Source organism: Barbatula barbatula (genome assembly GCF_947034865.1).
Source record: "Barbatula barbatula genome assembly, chromosome: 22".
NCBI lineage: Eukaryota > Metazoa > Chordata > Actinopteri > Cypriniformes > Nemacheilidae > Barbatula > Barbatula barbatula.
Window position 1 is genome coordinate 10679353 of NC_136785.1, and position 19374 is coordinate 10698726.

General features: G+C 38.8%; 3 protein-coding genes across 10 annotated transcripts; 2 read left to right on the forward strand and 1 right to left on the reverse strand.

Annotated features, from left to right (window-relative positions):
* Positions 1 to 748: 748 nt before the first annotated feature.
* Positions 749 to 4416, forward strand: ecscr (endothelial cell surface expressed chemotaxis and apoptosis regulator). Of its 6 annotated transcripts, none has more exons than XM_079485859.1 (10): positions 749 to 1057; positions 1342 to 1425; positions 2523 to 2648; positions 2743 to 2802; positions 2998 to 3090; positions 3480 to 3590; positions 3682 to 3780; positions 3866 to 3899; positions 4000 to 4070; positions 4168 to 4410. In XM_079485859.1, exons 1-10 carry the CDS (start codon positions 970 to 972, stop codon positions 4266 to 4268), a joined length of 867 nt encoding a protein of 288 aa, XP_079341985.1. In that variant the 5' UTR covers positions 749 to 969; the 3' UTR covers positions 4269 to 4410. The 6 variants fall into 6 exon arrangements, with proteins under 6 accessions (XP_079341985.1, XP_079341987.1, XP_079341988.1 ...); XM_079485861.1 differs by having other exon boundaries at positions 3510 to 3590; XM_079485862.1 differs by having other exon boundaries at positions 750 to 1057; positions 2746 to 2802; positions 4174 to 4416.
* Positions 4417 to 5195: 779 nt separating this feature from the next.
* dnajc18 (DnaJ (Hsp40) homolog, subfamily C, member 18) lies at positions 5196 to 9888 on the forward strand. Its single transcript, XM_079486686.1, has 8 exons — positions 5196 to 5810; positions 6229 to 6415; positions 6506 to 6651; positions 6801 to 7013; positions 7928 to 8040; positions 8154 to 8263; positions 8414 to 8586; positions 8673 to 9888. The coding sequence occupies exons 1-8, from the start codon at positions 5675 to 5677 to the stop codon at positions 8795 to 8797; spliced, it is 1203 nt and encodes a 400-aa protein (XP_079342812.1). The 5' UTR covers positions 5196 to 5674; the 3' UTR covers positions 8798 to 9888.
* brd8a (bromodomain containing 8a) lies at positions 9602 to 16683 on the reverse strand. Of its 3 annotated transcripts, none has more exons than XR_013788255.1 (20): positions 16605 to 16683; positions 16103 to 16196; positions 15922 to 15991; positions 15535 to 15584; positions 15335 to 15457; positions 15179 to 15259; positions 15033 to 15097; positions 14797 to 14921; positions 14534 to 14725; positions 14014 to 14113; positions 13530 to 13664; positions 13184 to 13323; positions 12502 to 12895; positions 12381 to 12424; positions 12014 to 12273; positions 11838 to 11930; positions 11656 to 11724; positions 11283 to 11565; positions 10144 to 10284; positions 9887 to 10045 (listed from the first exon to the last, which is right to left on the reverse strand). XR_013788255.1 is itself a non-coding variant. In XM_079486684.1 (20 exons), the coding sequence occupies exons 1-20, from the start codon at positions 16621 to 16623 to the stop codon at positions 10225 to 10227; spliced, it is 2442 nt and encodes an 813-aa protein (XP_079342810.1). In that variant the 5' UTR covers positions 16624 to 16654; the 3' UTR covers positions 9887 to 10224. The 3 variants fall into 3 exon arrangements, 2 of the variants coding, with proteins under 2 accessions (XP_079342811.1, XP_079342810.1); XM_079486684.1 differs by adding an exon at positions 10882 to 10926 and having other exon boundaries at positions 9887 to 10284; positions 16605 to 16654; XM_079486685.1 differs by having other exon boundaries at positions 9602 to 10284; positions 16605 to 16650.
* Positions 16684 to 19374: the final 2691 nt, after the last annotated feature.

A 19374-nucleotide genomic window follows, 5' to 3' on the forward strand; every position in this document is an offset into this window, starting at 1 on the left:
AGTTTGTAATTTTTTGCAGGATTTATTGACAGAAACGCAATATAATATACATAGCCATGTATTCAGAGTTGTATAAAGACCTTACATTTAAGTGTTATCTTTGTATTTTCTTAGAAATAGCTAATTCTATCTAAACACACTGCGGGTCGCCTAACATGGAATTCACCATGTTCTTTCTACATTGGCCCTAAACGGACAAACTGCTCTACAAAGTGTGTTTTCAAAATACGTTATCTCCTTCGACAATGAAGCGAAAACATCTCAGTTCTATGTCAACCACCGAAGGGCGAGCAGTGGTGAGCCGTTGGTTGCAATTTGCAACCTCACCGCTAGATGCCACCAAATTTCAAACACTGGACCTTTAAAGGGATGTTTCTTATTTACTTGACCTCATGGCACTCTAAACCTGTGTTCTGTTCTTTTCCACACAAAGGAAGTGCATGGTGACTACGGCACTCTCTGCTCCCCATCCATTTCCATTGTTTGGAAGAATTTGTGTGTGGAAGGAGTCGAGTAACAGAATTTAAGGATTCATCCCATTATTACCCAAATTATTTTACATTATTTTATTATAGGCTACACAAGTGCAGTTATCAAAAATAAAATGCGATTTAAAAGAAGGTTCGCTGCGTTTAAAAACACGCAACCAATGAAGGTTTTTTTCCATGAGGGCATTCCACCTGCTTCCTGCTATTCTTTCACAGGAAACTCGGGAGGGCCACTAACCTCCCCTAAAACCAGGGCTTGGCACACACAGCCGTGCACACGCTTCTCAACAGGACATACTACTCACGTAGAATACTATAAGAACCCTCATTACAGGAAACTGATTTAGACACACAGATTAATACCTAAATTCACACACATTTTACCACGTTTTTATTACTATAATATTTTCAGTTTTGTATTTCATGATATCTGGTAAACATATGTGTGCCTGGTGCCAACTTGTAATAGTCCTGTTGACGGATGAGAATACACCATTTGGACTTAGTCATGGAGAAGCTCCTCTATCTTCTCACTACCATCATTGCATCTTCATCCATCATCTCAGCAGGTAAGTTCATTAGAAACCAAAAGTGTGCCAGATTTCTAGATCCAGTCCTTCTTGGTCATGGTTTCTGCTATTTGTGAATCGTACACAGTTGTGAACTGTAAATGATAATACTGTTAAAATCTCTAAACGTTCAACATAAAACTTTATTACTTTTATATTTACTTCTAAATTTAAATGAATTGATTTTTGTGACAATATGTGATCTAAATGTATGGAGATAAAGGTTCTTGAAAACTAAATATTGGCATCTTAAAACATGAAGTGTTTTTTCTCCATGGGTACAGAAAATGACAAAAACTTCTTGATCTCAACTACTACACTACCAAACACAACCGCTTTGTCCACACAGCTTGATGATTCAAACACAGGTCAGTATTCCTGTAAATAGTGTCTATTTATAATTACATTGTTTAGAAAATCTACTGCATTTGACTTCTGACAGTCTACGTCAATCATATTGGCACAAATTGCACATAAACCAGAAGGTGTCTCTCATCAGTTTACCAGTAAGACCCTTTTTTCAAAATACAATTTGGAAAGAAGAGTATTTGAATGTGTGTATTTTGGAATATGTTCATTTTTAATTCTGCACATTAGTGTATAATTTGCAAGTAATCTAAAAGGATATAATAGTTTATTCATTTGCTCACTCTTGCGTCAATCCAAGCCCATGTGACATTTTTCCACAGAACACTGCTGAGACATTTCTCAAAATATGTTTTTGTGTATCACTAGAAATTGCCACATAAAAGTTTTAAATGACATGAGATAAATAATTACATAATGTTTCAATTTTGTGTGAACTATCCCTTTATGGGAAATAACTCTAAAAAGATTTCCAATGCACAAATGTATTCAGTGGTTCAATTTGCTGTCTGTAACATGTTGGGATTTAGAATTATGTGTATTACATTATGCTTACTTGATAAGCAAATACAGTACAGTAGTGACCTCATTTTGTAGACAAACACTTAAATTAATCTAAGTTTGGCAACTATATGTTATAAATTCAATAAATTATATTTTCCTGTGTAGATACACTACGTTTCACAATTAATTACTCAATTGTTTTTGGTTAAACAATTTACACATAAAATTTATACATTTTGAAGCTGTGAAATCAATTAAACAAATTAATTGAGTATATGCAAGTACAACATTTAAATTAATCCAAGTAACGCAAATGCTTTGTTTAGAATTCACAAAAAAATATTAAGTGTATACTAAAATAAAATGTGTTGATTAAATACTTATTTATTTTAAGTAAATAAACTTTAATAAAGCATGTACATTTTAGAGAAATTAATTGTTGAATTTTTGGTATTTTGTCCTACTGAAAAAATCACACAAATAATTTTAAAAGATTTTATCAAGTTCATGTAGTTGTTTATTTTTGTGATATTTACTAGGCCACTGGAATATTTCTTTGAATGTATGAGCATGCAATGCTTTTGTCATATTTCAGCCGCCCGAACATCTCCAGAAATGTCTGTGACTCCTACATCCCATCATGACCTTGTTATGACCAGCCACATCTTTAGAACTGTGAGCACAACCACTACAGCTCTTTTAACTTCCAGCCTCATAACAAGTAAGATACAATGATCATATATCTAATGATCCATCAGCTTGAAAAAAAACCAAAGACATCAAACATACAGTATCATTGTAAATCTTTATTTAAGCAGGTACTACAGCTGTGCCTGTTGAAAACAGACAGTCTTCTTCAGACTACACATCAGAAAGTAAATATTAACCACTGTTAAGTAAATTATTCAGAGCATGGGAAGATTTTGACCTTGTGTGTGTTTGTAGCTGCAATTTAATCTTTCATCCTGTTAGGATAACTAATGTTTTATCTCACTTCTCTACTAAGTTAAGACCGGAATTTCAGTAGAACTTTCTAAAAAATTTGCATAACAAATGTGTATTTATTACAGAACAGACCAATATCACCAGCTCACCATTAACAAGTGCAGAATCCTACACTGAAGCAGCTCAACATTCTGTCTCATCAGTGGCAACAACAAAAGGTGTCACTACTTAGCTTTATATTTTATAGAAAAGGGAAACGTTCAAAAAAAATATTTCTATTTGCTAAAATAAGTAACTAAATGCACATTATGGACACCAGTTTCAGCTGCAACATAAACAATTATTATGTGGCCCAACCTAAACTTCAGCTAAACCTCCGAAAAGAATCAATAACTGAGTAGTTTTAATGTAATTTAAACAATTAACATTCAATAAAATATGAATGTAAATTTGTATATTTTAACCAAACAGACTGGAAGTTAACTTGGGGCCAGGAGCATGCATCTGAAGAAACCATCTATAGTCGTCTCATAATCTTTTTGAAACTTGCATTTCTATTTAAACCTACTGTACACCTAAACTGCTCACACTTTTACTCCATGCACAGTTGATATTTCTGGAAATGTATCCCCTACAGTTCAATTAAACATCACCAAGTCAGAGGTTACCGCTCCGCCAGCGCTGCTGTCAGGCAACAGTCTTACTACACTTGCTTTTGGTAGGTTTAACTCTGTTGAGTTAAACTCATGTTTGGTCTGTTTAACTCATGACACACATTTTTGCCAGTACTGTGAACTGTTTTCTTACAGGTGTAATGAGTCTTATACTCATTTTAATTGTTGTCATGGTGATTCTGGTGACTACAATCAATCTTAGGGGACGGTGTAGAAGTAAAAAACAGCAGGAGGGTGAGTTTATCTCTCGTTTTTAACATTACTTTTTTCACTTTACTGAAATCAGAACACTGAAAAAAATCTATGTGTTTTTTTACAGGTATTAAAAACTGTGACTCTTTGTTGTCCGACAGGTAAGGGCTTGCAAACAAACAAGGATACTCAACATGTTAGAATTAATGAACAGATTGCATGCAATTATTAAAATGAAAATTTTTCACATTTGTGATGAAGCAACATGACCAACATCTCTGAGAGACAGAGCATCACTCTTGTTTCTGTGCGGACAATAAACACAGACTATGGTAAGAAAAGCAGGAATTCATTTTTCATGACAGACAGTATCCCATTTATCATTTTTGCAAAAGCACTGTACAGTGTTTCCTACTCTCATGTCCGCAGACACAGATTCTCCACAGGTCTCTTCAGTTCGCAGTACTATGGTGGACAACGAGGACCAAGAACTTAACAGAGACCTGTTGAACATCAAAGGCGGACTTTGATTTCTCTCAATCACAGAAAATTACAGCAGCTCATGTACTTTTACATATTTATAATGCATCTCACGACACACAACAATGTGATAATATATGTTTTAAAAATGTCATTCCTTCCTGTCTCAAATAAAATAGTACATTTATTTCTAATGTGACATGTTTATGGGAGGCCAAGCAGTCTTGTTACAATGGTTGTATCTTTGTTACAAAGGTTTGAGGTCAAAAGTCCAAACAAAACAGTAGATGTTTAATTTACTATAGCAGTGATTTCATATCCTCCTTCAGAAACCTCAGATGTCCAAATTTTTCAGGAAATGGAAAAAACACTGTACTTTTTATTGGTTAGCTATTTGCAAAACCCAGTGAGAAACGTAAAGGGTGACTAATAATAATGATTTAATGCCAAAAATAAAATTATATATGGTGAAAATGATCAAATGATATGATAGATGAAACATGGAAAATGTTTCAGAAGGGAAACCAATATTTTTGCTTTTTTTTGTTTTATTTGTAGGAAAACAACAGGGTTTGCTATACTGCCGCAACATCATAAACAAGCAATTATGTGGTCCAAACATAACTTCCGGTAGACCTCAGAATCAACTGTTGAGTAGTTTTAATATTATTTTATACAATTACTATACAGTACAATATTTCTATCAAATAATATTATTTTAATAAAATATCTAATAAATCGTTATATTATAACCAAACACAGACCGGAAGTACGGGGCAGGCGCGTGCGTCCGATGAACCGTCTAGCCTATTTTAACCATGATTTTACCAATTAAACAATCCTGGAAAAATGGGGATCAATCTGCCAAAAAAAAATATTAACAAAAGACAAGGTTACAACACTTTATCATAATAAAACCAAAGGGGGGGGGGGCTATTGGGAACCATTTCATTTAAGTGAACAAGGTCATTGTGTCCATAGACAGTCACGCAATGTGTGTTTATCCATAAACACATTTATTTACTTGAATCATTGTGGGGCGGAGAATTCTGCCTTCTCATTGGCAGTTCGTGTTTTAGTCCCGCATTATGTACTTCCGCTTCCGGTGAGCGATGGAGGTTACGAGGAGTATTGCATTTCTGTCTTTCCTGCACATTATACAATGACGAAGCCAAATATGTTATATACGCATTCGCTAATACATGTATATTCGACTATACCGTGTCGTAGAAATGTCCGCTAAAGCAGGCAAAGCGATCATATCAGAGACCGAAAATAAAATTGTGTGCATTAGCATAACGCGATAGTTTTAGCTCGATGTCAACAACATCGCGAGTTATTCTTACGGCGATTCATTAACGTACATCTTCATCCGAGTGTTTTGCTCTTGCTAGCTCGGTGAACCCATTTAGTTGTTGTTTCAGGCGTGTTTGTGCGTGTCTCGGGCATTTGTGTTATGTTTGAGATGGACAGAGAGGAGTCAGACAGACTGATAGAGAAAGCCAAACTGTGCCTGCGGTCGGGACGGAAGGAGAAAGCCCTGCAGCTGCTGTACGAGGCTCAGAGGATTTACCCCAGCGCACGGGCCAGAGGTTTGTGTCCGTGTCCGTGTTTCTGTTTGATTGACAAATCAGGTGTGTTGTGGGTCGCTGTGCTGCTGGCGGAAATAGAAAGTGCAGCGTCGGGATGTTGAGTGTTATATAATCTGTGCTCGGGTCTCCCACTGCTGACAGTGATTGAAATAAATACATTTTAATCTTTGATGCTTCTGTATCTGGAGACTTGGTAAACACCCTTCTTGTTATCAATGTTTAGTTTATACATTATATGATATTTATGTGAGAGTATCAAGTAAATTGTGTTGTTGTGACCCGGTCTTAAAAGGACAGTTCACCCAATAATACAAAATCTGTCATTTACTCACACTCATGTCGTTTAAAACTTCTATACACGTTGTTGTGTGGAACACAAAAGTAGATATTTCAAATAAAGTATGTAACATCTCTTTAGTACTCATCGATGCCATTGTGAAAAATGGTGGCCCCGTTCCCCCTGAGCAAGAGCGCACGTATACGCCTCCACACGGCTGGAGGAACTCCGATGAAAACGGCTTGACTCCACAACAGCAGCCCGACCCGCTGGGGTCCGGCGACGACAAGAAGACCTACACGGAGGAACAGCGTCAGGGAGTGCTCAGGTAGCTACTGTTCATGCAAGCTCCAACCCACTTTTAAACCTGCTGCTGATATAAGATAACGTGTTTCCTTTCCTCCCTAAACCTGTGCAGGATAAAGAGATGTAAAGACTTCTATGAGATCCTGGGAGTGTCGAAGGAGGCTAGCGATGAGGACCTGAAGAAGGCCTACAGGAAGCTGGCTCTACGCTTTCACCCAGATAAGAACTTCGCCCCCGGAGCAACGGATGCTTTTAAAGGTATCTCGACTCAAACACGTTCAAGGTTCTGTTTATGTTTCTTGTGCTACAGCTTGTTTAGATCTAGTATTTTTTTAAATATTGGTTTGTAATGTTGTCTTTGGCTTTGGAAAAAGCGTCTGCCAAATGAATAAATGTCTCCTGTGCAGCTATAGGAAATGCATACGCAGTGCTGAGTAACCCAGAGAAAAGGCAGCAGTATGATCAGTATGGCGAGCAGAGCCCTGCAGATGCATCCAGTCAAAATTCGCCACAGTCTCGCCACCCGTACGCACACCACCGCAACTTCACGAGAGACTTTGAGGCCGACATCTCCCCGGAGGAGCTCTTCAACATCTTCTTCGGGGGAAGATTTCCTACAGGTCTGAATAAAATGGTTGAAATAAAATAAATGGTTGTAGTTTCTTTAAAGTGAAAATTCGGTCATTATTAACTCACCCTCTTGTCATTTTAAACCTGTATGACTTTCTTACCTTCGCAGAACACAAAAAAAGATATTTTGAAGAATGTTGTTAACTGGCACACATTCACTTGCATTGGTTTTGTGTCCAAACAATAGAAGTGAATAAGTGCCGGTACTGTTTGTTTACCTTTTTTTCTTTTGTGTTCCGTGGAAAAAAGAAAGTCATACAGATATACAATTACTAGAGTGTGAGCAAATGATGACTATTACTTTAACCATCTGGTGCTCCCCAGTCATACTCATCTGTCAAAAGCATACAAACACTTAAAATGTATTTTTTGTCCTAAATATCTTTTATAGATTTCTAGGTTATGTTATGATATAATGTAATTGTATTGCAATATTTATGACCTATTGTTTACACATTATGTTATAAATAATGTATAAACTATATATTATATATAAAACTTTTGTCTAAGGCTGTGCATTGGTACATATTTGACTTTTCTAAGGTCTATTTAGCATTTTTGAGTCAGATGCTTTATGGATTTTTCTGTTCATGACAAGTGCCAAAAATGTTTTGTGCTATCTGGATAAAATAAAAATCAATCAGACAAAAATGTTTTCCATTCATTATATGGCGATCATTTTTGACGAGGACTAAAAGTGTGATTTTCTTTTCACCATTTAGCTTTTTCGAATCATGTCAATGATATTTTTATGTGTGTTTGTATAACCAGTGCCACAAAAGTCATCAAGTTTATTAAACTTTTTAAGTTTTATCACAAAGCAACTCAAATCATAACATTTGAGAGATACAAGATCCACGCTAACACTTTCACAGAATACAATACAATTTGTATCTCCTTGTAGGCAACATCCATGTGTACACCAACCGAGGAGCCTCTTACGCTCATTATTATCAGCCGCGCAGACGCCGCACATTTGAGCGACGAGAGGAGGAGGTGGAGGAAACCCGCAGTCAGGTGAGAAGTTCAAGCGGGTGTTTAAACCATTGTAGTCATATTTACAAAAGTCCTATTCTGATTTTTCTCTCACCCTCAAGGCAATAACATTATTCTACTTTTTCTCTGTGCAGAACAACTTCACAGCTCTCCTTCAGCTCCTGCCGGTACTGGTTCTCATTCTGATCTCTGTATTTACTCAGCTGATGGCCACCAACCCTCCATACAGCCTCTTCTACAAACCGTGAGTCACTCCACCTATGCAAACGTCCTGTGTGCCCAATATTTACTTTGAAAACGCATGAGTGACATTACAGACACACATCTGCTCTGTGATTATGATTCACCGTGGCAGTTTTGCGGTTCAAAATGTAATGCGTTCTCTGGCTCAAAGGTCCATGGGGTTGGTGGTCTCCAGGGAAACCCAGCATATGGGTGTGCCGTATTATGTGGATAACAGTTTTGAAAAGGAGTACCGTGGTGCTGCGCTGGAGGAGCTGGAGAAGACCATTGAGACCGACTATATTGACCATCTACAGAACAGCTGCTGGAAAGAGAAACAGCAGAGTAAGAATTCTCACGCACAACAAGCAAACAAATTGAACCTTTGTTGTGTTGCTCATGTCTACTTCCCTGTGCGTCTTGTGTTACAGAATCTGATCTAGCTAACCTCGGGCAGCTGTACCGCGACGAACGTCTGAAACAGAAGGCCGAGACAATGAAGCTGGATCACTGTGACAAGCTGCATCGCTTCTTGAATCGACAGAAAGGAGACTGAGCCCGCGTTCCCCTCCCAGCAAGCACGGCCAACCTAATAAGAGCTTTTAGTATCTGTTATGTATTTCAATTTACTCGGGTGGGGAACAGTGAGATGATAATAGCAGTATAGCCCAATCTGATTTGCTTGTAAGTGTTGGTACCCGATTCATCCCTGAAGGCTGAACTGATTCGGATGTGATGCACAGTTTCAAGGTACCCCGTATGGAGGGTGTGACTGGTTCGGGTGCCTGGCATTTTCTTCCTTATATTAAGGAGTGCAGGCATCAGGCTGGATGACAGGGTTAAGATAGCTATTGTTGTGTTCACACTCCTGGTTTATTGCTTGAGGTTTATTGTTAATAGAAATAATTTATTCAATAACATATTTAACTTAATTTTTCTGAATCTGTGCTGTGAGTTACACGTTGACAACATGATTAAAGCTGTTAAAAGGAAAAATGCATTTTGTTTTTGTAGAAAACAAAAAGCAATAATTCTTAAACACAGGGACATATACCACTACACAGCTTTTGAAAACTTTCGAAGTAGCGAAAAATGATCTTTGTATACATTCATTCAGTGTTTTAGTAATTTGTTGTACATTTTGGACGTGGAGAAAAATACTTTTTCTGGGCACTGACAAACTTGCCACCTGTTGGTCTATTCACCTGCGATATTTGATTTCTATTTTGGCACTTTAGGTTCTCTTTAAACTTAATTAATGTATTGCATGCAACAGTTCATCCGTGCAGTCTCCTGCTTTGTGCTCAGATGTGTTAAGCACCGTTTAATATCAGTAAATATAACCACGAGACTCTGTTTTGAAGTAGAATTCATGTTTTATCACGTCACTGTCATAACACTAGTCTTGACGTTCTGAATATACTGAACTTTAGCACAAATTGAGCATGAATGTTGAGAGGTTCAGAAGTGCTTAAGAAGAATCCTGAACTGAAGTGTTAAGAGGGAGCATCAAAGGTGACGTACAAAGTTTGTGCCAGTGGCGGTATCGTGATCTTGTTTCTACGCAGTACCCAAACTGTTGGAAGTTTTGTTTGGATTGAGAGAAATGTTTGTGCTGCTAAAATAAAACATTAATCAAGCGCTTGATGTCTGTAGTTTTATTCTTCAGCATCCCAGGTTGAATCGATGATGGCGAGACTGGATCGTTGGTATGCATCATGTCATCTGTAGGCATCATTACATTTCAGTTGTCCTTCATCACAGGGTGTATTCTCCATCCATCCATCAAAACCGTTAAAAGGCACTATTTATACACAAACAACTCACAGCAATTACATATGGACTCACACATATAAACACTCAGATATTGAGGCAGTCAAGCGTCTTTGTGAACATGTGGACCTTGGTGCCATATGCTGTTCTGTTTTCATCTCTCAGCCATTTGCGAGGTTTTTTGAACATCAAATTGGCCAGTCCACCTGCTCATTTCTTCATCTTCAGGTCTGCTTCTATAGCACAGCGTCGCCCCCTGGTGCCCCCATCCTGCAAAGGCAGAGAGAGAAGTAAATGAGTAATTGATATTCCAACATTGTTTAAAGGTTGTTGTGTAGACTGATGTCTATAACGAAAGATCTGTGTTTGGTTTTGATATTAACGTTTAGACAGAGGTACATATATTGAAAGGGCATTTGATGTGATTGTAAGAGCAAAAGACTGATTACTTCCTATTTTAAACATCACAGCATTTCTGTGAAATCTCTGTCTTTATAGCTCATCAGCTGTTCATGTCTAAAATGAGCAAATATTTATCAAGTACTTTAAATCTCCCTAAATACCTTAAAGGGACAGTTCACCCAAAAAAAACTCACTCTCTAGTTGTTTCAAATCTATACATTTCTTTGTTTGAGTTTCAGTATAAAAACAGTTTATCAGATTGCTGCGTATGGATGGTTCATGTAGTGGGCTTTTTTTTACTATAACATCATATGAGGTGTGTGCTCCACCTGACATCAGAGATAATGCATCTAGATTCTAAAAGCTCATGATTTTCATTAGCGAGTAGAAATCTTCATAAAGCAGGTCTTATGTCACTGCTCGTGTGTCAGTAAGAGGTGGAAAGAACAGACAGCAGATACTTACAAAGAGAGAGAGAAGAAATGCAGGAGATGCCATTGGAATACAGTCCTGTGAGAGGTCAAAGGTCACGGTCAAAGAAAGAGAGGATGGCCACACACACACACACACTAATACAATATTTTCATATGGGTTCATCAATAATAAAGAATTTCGGTCATCTTTTTCTGTCACACACAAAGAAATGCGAAAGCAGTTGAAGGGTGGAAATTAAACTGAAAAGAAAGAGAAAGATATATCTGGTTGCTAAAGTTTATAGTTGGCGTTAAAGGTTTGTTTAAATCCTAATCTTGATTTAACCCTAATTAACTGATCAAATGCATTTCTATGCATGTAAGCAATGTGTCATTTCTTTTATCGCAGGCCTGGCCATCATCAGTGGTCCAAAATCTCTTGTTGTGTGGCACCTTGTCATTGGGGTCCTGTTTGCGGTTGGCCTCTCTCCCACGTAGGCTCTTGGCACTGATGCCTGACTCTGAAGTCTGCATGATCAGCTGCGTGGCCAGAAACTGCTGGATCTGCTCCATCACGTCCCTCTGCATCTCCACGGCCATGTGGAAGACGTCATGATCCGAGCTGTTGTACATCAAGGCGTTCTGAAACATCAGCATGATGTCACGCTGGAACTCGGCTGTGGTGCGGATCAGCCCGTTCTCAATGTTCTTTTTGATGGTGGACAAATCCATGGGCCTTAAAAAGATTCAAGATATTCATTTTTTGGAGCATATAAAAGTATATTAAGTTTGATAATTATTAAAGGTTTAATCTATTAGATTTTACCTGTGAACAATACTGTGGTAACCAGGGGCAATGTCATCTGTCACCGGTTGCAGGAAGACATTTGCATACCTGTTGAGAGTGACCAATCACCACACAATTTAATAGTTTGTGACGCACATGGCTGAGGTTAATTTCAGATAAGAAAGGGGCGGGGTTTAGTATGGCGCCGTAAAGACTCTTACCTGTGATTGGCTGCTGCTCGCCACACCAGCATAATGGCTTTCTTCCAGATCTTCTGAGCCTGAATAGCTTCTTGATCTTCACTGCAGATCGAGCTGAGGACAAATTAATAAAGAAAAATGTTTCATGCTAACAGCTACGATTTGGTGTAAACAGGCAGTATATCTTCAGAACGTACAACTGTGAGGAGGCAGGGCTGCTGGGAATGGATTCCGCAGTGGTGTGGAGCTGTAGGGAAGAGGATGCAGTGTGCATACTACAACCGTCCTCGCTCTCGCTGGCTGGAGGGTCCAACTCTGTTTCCCCCTCTGGCTCTGAGAGGTAAACTCCCTCTGTATCCTCATCTCCCCCACAATCTCCCTCTAATCCGTCCTTCATCTCCAGGACACTTTCCTCATCTGCATCACTAACAGCCTCTTCTACCTCCTCTTTTACTTCCTGTCAACGAGGAGTGTTAAAAATACTAAAAAGGAGTTAATGCTCTGAGTTATTGTGTGCATCGTACATTGTATTTTAGCGTAAGGAGAGCCACAGCATCACCACACCTTTGAGTGCTGTTTTACCGCGGCGTCATCTTCTGATCGTATATCTGAAAGACGACAGAAGAAATGCAAGTAACTATAAAACGTTATGATTTTAATCTTTAATAAATACAACGTGAGGTACCTGACTGAGACTGTGTCCATTCGTCACTTTCACTTTTGATAACTGCTTCTGACTTTCCCTCCTGGTCCTTTTCAGTGTGCTGTGTTTTTGGGGCTTCTGGTTCTGAGCAAACCCCTGATGTCGAGACAGGGGTTTGAGGGACAGCGGAGGGACATGGATACACCTGTGCCGAGCACCCACTGCCGGATTCGCATGCCCCAGGACGCTCTGTCTTGCCCTCCAACAGATGCAGAGGATTCGGGTCTAAGTCCTGTGGAGTGTTGGAGGGCTCTAGGCTGATGGGCCTGAAGGTGTTGGTCTCCCAGGTTCCTGTCAGGGTGTGACCTGTGTCCTCACACAGAGACAGAGCAGCTTCAACTGCTGCCGCATCCAGCGCCTCTGCGTTCTCATCACCCTGTGTGAATAGGGAAACTCATTTACTGGAAATGAAGACTTTCAAGTATATAATGATACTATGTGCCAAATGGGACATTTTTTGTATTAAATAAATGTTTCTTTTCTGAATTGAGACCTTAATTGACGTAGAAATCGCACAAACTCAAACTGAGTGAAATATTTTATTAATTCTTTAATATTAAGAATATTCTTAAATTCCCTGTGAACCGGAAGTTGCGATTGCTTTTACTTCCGTATTCTGATGCATTTGAAAAATAATTTCGAATTTTATTTCATTTAAATGTACCTTCTCCTCAATGATGGCTATAATGTCGCCGACTGTCTCTAAGTCCAGTTCCTCTGCCATATAAGACACAGTGACCAGGTCCTCATCCCCTAAAACTGCATCCTTATTATCCACTGGTGCATTACGGACTCCATCACCTCCTGTTCATACGCAAGACTAATACTCATAAATTTATTGATCAAACACACCTCCTCAAACAAAGGTACAAAAGTAATTCTGTATAAGTTTAAAACAGAGGAAGAGAATTCACTATTACAGCCCTTTTAAAAGCATAGATTAAATTATAATATAAAACATTGCATTAAGGCATGAAAAACGAAAATAGAGGCATGACGTCCGCAAGAACCTGTGGCAAGCTGGGCAGCAGTGTCCACTGCAGAGCTGGAAGTGTTGTGGGCGGAGTCTGCGGTGGCCATTGAGCTAAACTGAGAGGGAAACTGTGCGGGGCCAGATTCCAGCAGACGTGACAGCGTGGGAGCACCTGAGACACACATATACAAACACACAGAGTGCAATATGACGTACCCACACATATACAGCACGCGAAGACAGCAGGCTAAGCATTAAGCTGGAAAATAACTCACATAATAACATTACGTTATATTATGTTACAACAACAACGTTCTATCTACAAAATTAAATGGAAAGTAAAAACTTTGAAGCTCAATATCTCAAAACTTTATAATTCCACAGCGACGATTTATAAAAGAAACAGGAAGACAGGGAACGTATGTGACAAAGGCTGCCAATACAGAACGGTCCACTTTGTACAACTAAGCCGCTAAAATGTGACACTGCTGGGTGTAAAACAAGTGTGTTTGAGTTCATACCTGTAGCTGCCTGAGAGGAAGGTAGAGAAGACGTCCCAGAAGTCATCTGAATATCTTGAGTCCCTGTGAGCTGGCTAGGTGTAGCTTCTCCCTCAATGGCCTGAAATACGGATTTGTTATTTAGATTCTCACCTTTCTAAAGTCTTTAGGACAACAGAGCTGGAAGTGTTGGGGGAGGAGTCTGCGGTGGCCATTGAGAGGGGCAGCTTTCTTGTACCTCAGTGGTAAGAGCATGGCGCAAACAGCGCCAAAGTCGTGTGTTCGATCCCAGGGGATTGCACATACTTAGAAACAAATGTATAGGATAATGCAATGTAAGTCGCTTTGGATACAAGCATCTGCCAAATGTGAATATTATAATGTAACAAAACACTTTCTAAGCAATGACTTCAATCTAACACATTGTCCTGACCAGGCGTGCAAGTACATTTATGATAATATATACTTATGTCCCAAATTCTGTAATAAAAATACTGTGGAGGACTTTAATATGGTAAATATTTTTGTTAGAAATTCTTGCCAGTCTTGGGCTGGTGGGCAGCAGACTGCCTTTCTTCAGCAGTTCTGAGAGGAGAGGGGAAGGGGGTGGCGTGATCTTCTGCCCCAAAAGCTTCTTCTGTGTTGATTCATCGAGCAGAGAACCTAAACTCGCCTCCACCATTCCAGCGCCTGGCAACTCTGCCATGGGCACAAACACTGTCGAACCTGCGCCCTGCGTCAGGAACAGATGGTGTCAAAATAAGATTAAATAACAGATTCATACTACAACACACTAAAACTCACAGTGGTGCTTGCATCTTCATATGAGTCCCCAATGGGAAAATCCAGGCAGGGAGAGCAGACCCCAGAGGGCGAACGTACAGTCACACTGGGCACACGTCTGGGAGTGTTCTTCACTGCCTGCCTGGCTGGAACGAGATTAGATTAGATTAATAATTTATACTATAAAATTACAGAATGTTTGCCTTTACAGGTCAGTGGAGTGTAGACGAAAAAATTGTGGTCTTGTTATTTAGTACCCTGGTATGCGGCATCTGTGGCCTTTTTCTTCACCACAGCTTCCTGTTCCTTTTGTTTTCTGTTCCTAATCAAGAACAAGTATTTAAACCATTTATGACATGCAGTAAGAAACAACCATTTTGACAAAAGGTGCAATGATTCTTACCGTACAATTTCCTCCCATAGCTCCTCAAGCTTGCTGTCGAGATGACCGGCCTGAATGAGCTCGGATTCTCTCTTCAGTTTCCTAAAGGACACAATGATGATGGATAGTCAGCAGACACCAAGTTTTGGCCTAAGCAAGCATGCAAACATTGGGTACCTGTGCTTCTCTTGCGTCTCCTTGATCAGTCGCTTTAACTCCTCGATCCTCTCTGCCGTCAACCTACGGACAATCACGTCCTCCACAGTCTCAACCACCTCTCCTTTCTCACCTCGCTTTCTCCTGCAAATGTGCACACACACGTTATTAAAACCTGTTATGAATTAAGTAAATGGCACGTCAGTGAATGGAGGGCTTACTTTGGGGCTTCCGTTGTCTCCAGGAGCTCAGAGTATTGTGATGCACAGTGCTGCAAAACAGTGAAGGTGAGAAAGTGTGTGTTTAATCATATTCTATAATGTGCATATAATGAAATGTCTTTATCATCGACACATAAAGTGGTGTGATTTACTTCCCAGAAGTATTCGCAAAAATTGTTGACTTGGTCAAATGTGTTGATAGCACCCATAGTGTTTAAACTTTTTTGGCAAAATCAACCTACAAAGAGGTTACTTATAGTGGTCTAAGCATATTAATATGGAATATGAGTCAGTTTTGATCCTAAATGAACTGCTTTAGGTTTCATAAGCTTGTCTTGTCTGTATTATGTGGATATAATACAGGATTGTTCTTTAACTCCCCGATACCTTCTGTGAGAACCAGTCAGGCGGTCGTCCGGGCTCTGCAAATGGCTTAATGGCTCGGCTCACAGACACCCTGAAACAGCAATTGTACAACATATAACACTTTATCAATGACATTGCATCTTAATATATGGCAGATTTGAGGAAAACACTATTTGAGTAAATAATATAAAGTGAAAATCACCAGTTTTGGTGTCCACTCTTCATGACGGAAGAGGCAAGGCAAAGCTTTTCTCGGATGGACCATGGCTCTGTTGGGCCCAGCAGCAATTTATGTTCTGTTCAAAGATTGAAAGTGTACTTTCAAAGTGTAAAGATCACAGTTATGTATTTTAGTTTTAAATAGCATTGACGCATGTCTGTCTATGTATACGTGATACGTTTACGAGATGATGCATTACAAAGATGGGCAGTTTTTAAACTAATAACGAGGCCATTTTAGATGGTCGTTGCATTAACATGACATAAGAGAAAAATATATCGATGTGATCGAGAGTCTGCTGGTTCAGCCAATGGGCGTCAATCTCATCATTGACTTCTGCTTGTCAAATCCCGCAACATCCATGCACACGCACCACCGCATCCATTCTGAACGCGCTTTACATGCATGCTTTCCGTTTTCTGTCATATGCATGTGAATAACCAAAATGCTGTTTATATAAAGATAAAGAATGAATCATACTCACTTCCAACTCCGCTCGCCATCTTGTCATGACCGGTCTGTCTATTGCTCCTCTGGTATGACAAGTGCTAGCTATCCAATGTAAACGGGCACATCCGGTGTGAAATTTACAACAATATTTTTTTCGAAATGTTTGCGTAACTCTAATTTATTTGGTCACGTGAATTGGCGATTGTTTTGAAGTAGAGGTTTTGCGCTAAACGCCGATGTCAGTTTAAATAACGTAAGTTTAAATACAAATATTTGTATAAAAAATAACATTGTAATGAGTGTTTTTCTTATTATTACTCTTGTTTTGTGCTTAATTGTTTTAGTTCTGAATAAGTTCCTTTTTGTTTTTATTGCTGTGAATCAAAAATAAATAAATCAAGAAAATATATGAATTCTGTATCGTCACGTTGCTGATTTCTAGACAAGGAATGTACCTTGTTTTTTTCATTAATGTTAATACCGCATTTCTTTGTGGACATATAAAAATAGGGAATATGTTTACAGAAAAGAGCCGATAAAAATAAAAGGAATAAATTTTTTGTTATATTTGATACTATTAAAATAGTATTTGCATATGTTAATTACCTTGCAGCTTAAAGTTATGTAGAAGGTGGCCTAATAATGGAGTCAACAGCAAAAATAAAGTTCTTTGTAAATAACATCCGGTTTTCAAACAAATTACATAACTTAAATGATCGCAAATTCAGTCTTATTCTATAAACTTTAAACTTGAAATAATCAGCAATTTGAGTTTTACATTACACTATATTTACATTTATGCATGGCAGACACTTCCAAAGCGACTTACATTGCATTGCATACACTGACTATGTACAATCCTCTGGGATTGAACCCATGACCTTGGCATTAATAATGCCATGCTATAACCTGTTTACAATCTGTGGTGACATAATTGTCAAACATTGTCCAATGTATGGGCAGAAACAAAATTGTATTTGCAATGTTCAATGTAATTCTGTATTTTTATGATTTCTTCAAATTGGCGTCATTGAAATGGGGTAAATCTTTGAGAAGTTTGAAAAACACCCTGTTTATTACAGATGGGTGCAAAGATTAAATTGTGTGAAAGGATGCTTATAAGAGAGTGTATATCTGAAACTGCTGAGGCTGTGAAGGTTTTTGATTATATTATCCAACGGTGCATTGTACTCATCGAACTGTCATCATTAAAAAGAATGTTGGAATATTTTTTGCAAAATACCAATGAACAGTTATGAACTGGATAGCGTAGATGACGACTGATGATCTTCTCTGCTGTAATCGCAGCATCTGATCTTGAACAGACATGTGTTTAACAGACCGAACACTTTTTGAAAGTGCTGTAAGAAAGAGTGGAGGTAAGAGGTGAGGGGACCGCCAGCTTCCCAGATATTCTTTGCCTAGTTGAGGCCCTTACCAGTCAGAAGCGAGATGACGTAGGCTATCTTCGAGGCATCTGTCGGGTTGTGCCATGGCGTAGGGTGGCATGAGTTGTTGACGGAGAAGCTGGACCAGGTCGACGAATGCATCTCTGGGTGATGGCGTGGACATTGTGGTCTGAAGGTAGTTGAAAAGGAAAAACTAATTTCTATGTTACATCTGAACAAAACCATCAATGCTGTTTTATTTTTAAAACTGTTTTGATCTTAATTTTAATACCATGTTTCTTAGTAGGTTAGTGAAATTAGAACAGATTGTTATTATTGAACCTATGAACCTGTTATTATTGATCTGATTTGTCCCCAACAGCTTCTCCAAAAAGGCAGCTTGTCCACAAAGTCCACAAAACCTGCCGTCGCACCAACTTCTTCACCTCAGTGATCTAAACAAATTCTCTTGATTTATACACATCAAAGTGCTCAAATGTTTGGAGAAACAAAGCTCACATCTGAGCAATGTATGAGAATGGAAATTGACCAAAAATACCAATGCTCTTTAATTGTTTTAATTGTTTTGAGAATCTGTGGTAGCACGTTTCTTAGTGATTTAGCAACTTGACTTTAAACCAGCTTTGACTAAAAGTGAACAGTGTTCAGACTCTTTCGGTCACTTACAGGACAAACTGCTCGCTGGCGGATTGCCAACACTGAAGATGATGCGCTTGACTTGGTTGGAGGCGGGCTGCAATAAATATTGTGTATTTTCTTAATAAATGCACCAATTGTATGTACGAATTGTGAACGTTATACAGTTAAAGGGAAGGCAACCACAAAAGCAGCATAGAGACTTTAAGCAGGAGGACAAGTGGGTATACCTTAATATAGATCATTAGAAGTTGTTATACGCAACCCTGATAGGACACGTACATCTGGCAGACATCTATTTGATGTCTGCATTTTCATCTGCAAAACATCTGTCAGATGCTGTTTGCTCATATGCCCTACATCTCTGAGACGTCTGCTGACGTCAGATGTCATATAGACCTGTGGAAGATTTACAATGGATGTACAACAGCTCTAAGATGTTTAGCAGATGTTTTATACAGTAGATGTTTACAAGATCTCCAGATCTTTGGCAGACATCTTACAGATGTACCTGTGCTAGCTCGGAAAAGGCGCTGTGGAAAATGTAAGCACACGGCGTATTGCCCCGACTACACCACTGATGTGATTCTCCGTTTTTATTTATTTCACAGCCATATAAAAAAAAAAAACATACCAAACATCTGTTTATTGAACTCTATTGTAGCGTTTATATATATATATATATATATATATTCACGAGCACAAAATGCATTTCTTTCGCACACCCATGAAGAAATTCAAGCGAGTCTTCCAGCAAAC